This window comes from Chrysochloris asiatica, unplaced genomic scaffold (genome assembly GCF_000296735.1).
Source record: "Chrysochloris asiatica unplaced genomic scaffold, ChrAsi1.0 scaffold00112, whole genome shotgun sequence".
In the NCBI taxonomy this organism is placed as follows: Eukaryota; Metazoa; Chordata; class Mammalia; order Afrosoricida; family Chrysochloridae; genus Chrysochloris; species Chrysochloris asiatica.
Window position 1 is genome coordinate 7,681,238 of NW_006408630.1, and position 3,492 is coordinate 7,684,729.

Sequence of the window (3,492 nt, forward strand, 5' to 3'; positions counted from 1 at the left end):
GGAGGAAGGTAGAATCTCCATTGAGTAGTAACCAATCTGTCTGGGAGGGGCTGATGAAAGGAGATGGGGATGGCTCTCATGTGGCACATAAATGAATAATTGGTATCAGGACTGACTGTGAAGGTTGGAAATGTAAAGGTAAACATTTTGTAGCAAAAGCAGAGGAGTGGTTGACTTTGCAATTCAGGAGCTGAGGTCCCTGGGAACATCAAGGGAGAAGATCGGAATGTGGTACCCTACCCAGAGAAGCAGTGATGCCAGAGATGGAGACAGAGACGATGACATGGAGATAGAACAGCTGGGGACTTTAGACCCAGAGAGGGAGAGAGACTGTGTGCTGACGACCTGCCCCCTGGTATAACTTTGCAGGGTATAACTTTTGGTTGGTTGACAATGTATGGATGGAATAGTAACCATAGCAATGAAACAATATAAAATAGGATGAATGTAAAGCTAATGTAAACTATCACATAATTCACAATAAAACTTTTTTTTTTAATTATCTGTAGCAAAAAAAAAAAAGTACTAAAAACAAAAGAATGTCAAATTATACCACCGTAGTTAGTTTTCGTGAGTTAGTTTAATGCATTAACATGGCACTGTAGGATAAGCACTGGGCTGTGAACCAGCAGTTCAAACCCACCAGCTGCTCCTTGGAAACCCTATACAAGGTCACTATGGGTCAGAATCAACATGACAGCACTTAACAACAACAACATCAAAATAGTTTAAAAGTCAATATTAATGGGACATTTGGTACAAAGACACTGGACAAGAATAGACAGTGTGTTATGAGAGAGAGGCTAAAGGAATGGGAGCTAGTCCTCATACCTTTTTTTTTTTTTCAACTGTGTAGTATTCTATTATTTAGACATGCAAGTTATTTCACCTGATGGGGGCACACCTGTATGAGAGTGTTAGGAGCAGGATTGCTTGGGCCAGGATTGCACACATTTATAGTTTTGGTAGATAACCCTAGATTCCCTAATGGGAGCTGTCCTTTTATCTATTTTGCATGCACATCAGCGATATATGATAGGGTATGTCTTCTAGAGTTTTGTTAGATGAGAATGTTGCTAAACTTTTGGGCCTCTGTCCATAAGGAGAGAAATATTTCAGTGTAGTTTTTACTTGTATTTTTCTTAGATTCCAGAGTAAGTAGGAACAAAAGGAAAGATGAGGCCATTGACTAAAACATTAAAGTTAGGAGGGAGATCTCATTAGGGGAGAAAGCTTATGAGTTTAGCTTTGACTTGCTGTAATGAAGGAAAATGAGAAAGAATCAAAGGAGGGTAGCAATTCTCGAGTAATGGAAGACCCACGCAAGGGCACACATTGGAAGTAATATCAGTATGACCCGATGATTTCTCTTAAAAATCAGGCAGCTCAATTATGAATCAAGAGTATGATAATTATAACTAAAACTTCCTTTCTTCACAGCGCTTTCATCTTTTTGTTCATCAAAAGTGAAATACCAAGTACCCCATGTTCCATGGAAACCACACCATTAATGTCAGAGCATGTGAGTATAGTACATAGGTATAATATTACCCTGAGAGACAAATTGATTTGAAACAATATTAAGATGAAGGGAAAAAACATAGATTTGAAACAAAAATTAGAAGGTTTTATTATTATTATTGGAGTCCTAATGTGGTGTTGCTGGCTAATGCACTGGACTGCAAAGTCAGTTTGAATTGCGAGGTCAGAGGTTCAAGCTTACCAGCCACTCCTCAGAAACCGTATACTGGGTCACTGTGGGTTGGAACAGACTCAATGGCACTTAATTATTTTTTTTCATTCAGGGCTTTATAAAGTATCTCAGCACATTTAATATGGCTAAGTCTGTGTGGCCAGCAGTTCAAAACTACCAGTGGTTCTGTGAGAGAAAGATGAGGCAGTCTGCTCCCGTAAAGATTTACAGCCTCGGAAACCCTGGGTAGGGTCGCTATGAGTCGGAACCAACTCCACAGCACATAACAACAACAAGTCTATGTGGCAAGCAATATTTCCATAGTAAATATCCCAGCAAACACAAAGGATGACTTAATAGTGTTGATATTAGCTCGCTGCTAGGAGAGGTATACACAACCTTGTATTTTGAATGATTTACAGCAAAAGAACCCTAAATACTTTAGAGGAATATGAGAGTGACGTTAGAAACGAGGAAGAAGGAGATTTTCTAGTACGCCAGGGAGAGGATTAATGAAGGGAAGCCAATCAAAGGGAAAGACAGCTGAGAGCAAGAGTTGGATTTGATTATCTTCCCTTTGATTCCTACTTCTTTTTTATGCCATATCTTTCTTTGACCTTGTTTTTGTTGTTAAGTGTCACCCCATCAGTTCCGACACACAGGTGACCCTGATAGAGTTTCCGAGGTGTGGTTGATGGGCTTGAACAGCCAAACTTCTACTTGGAAGTACAGTGCTTACCTCACAGCACCACACTAGGACTCTCTAGAGAATCTAAATTAGTCTGTTTTGACGTTAGGCAATTCAAATCCATTAGATAGGATCAATTTTTATAAGAGACTCCTGGTATGGCACTGTAAGTGACTGTGAACCATAAGGTTGGCAGTTCAAACCCATCAGTTGCTCCTTGGAAACCGTATTCAGCTATGAGTCAGAACCTACTCAATGGCACTTAACAATAGAAAGATATGCAAAAGTAATTTCAGACTAATTTGCATTTCTGTGTGCCAACTTGGATGTGGTATTGTAGGATCTGTACTGGACTGCAAACCAAAAGGTCAGCAGTTCAAACTCACCAGCTGCTCCTCATAGGAAACCTTATACAGGGTTGTTATGAGTAGAAATCAACTCAATGGCAATAATAACAACTACCGATGGACTCTAGTTTTTTTTGTCTATTTCAAGCATCTCTTCTGCCTACAATGGGCTCTCTAGCTGACCTCTGAACCCAAAACCCCACAGCCCCACTGACTACTGTCTCATTGCTGATTTTCCTTTCTTTAAAATTAATCTTTTCTTCTGTTGTTGTTGTTATGTGCCGTGGAGTCGATTCCGACTCATAGTGACCCTGTACGGGGTTTCCGAGGCTATAAATCTTTATGGGAGCATAAGGCCTCATCTTTCTCCCGCGGAACCACTGGTAGTTTCGAACTGCTGACCTTGCGGTTCACAATCTGATTTGTAACCACTACGCTACCAGAGCTTAACTCTCCTTCTATCAAAACTCTTAACAACTAAGATGACTGAAGCCATAGTTGAATTAACACTAAGTTGAGTACTAATGTAAGAAGGAAAAGGTTTTTTAATCCATGGGCATTTCTAATCAGCAAAATGTCTCAGGGATAGTGGATGAAGGTTTCCTTTATGGATCTAGATTCTTCTAATTATTCATCACTCAAAAAAAAAAAAAAAGGGGGGATAAAAAAAATCAGAACAAAGCAATACTGCCATTGTATTGTCCACGTTTGCTTCAAGCCTCTCGTGGGGTTTTTCAGTGGTGTTTCTGCTCCCCTGCTTGTTC

General features: G+C 39.9%; 1 protein-coding gene across 1 annotated transcript in view; it reads left to right on the forward strand.

Moving 5' to 3' along the window:
- TMEM144 (transmembrane protein 144) overlaps positions 1-3,492 on the forward strand; it is a 54,567-nt gene that overhangs the window by 20,487 nt on the left and 30,588 nt on the right. Inside the window, exon 5 of the mRNA XM_006867919.1 lies at positions 1,441-1,522. Coding sequence (XP_006867981.1) covers positions 1,441-1,522 — 82 coding nt within the window. The remainder of the gene's footprint in view (positions 1-1,440; positions 1,523-3,492) is intronic.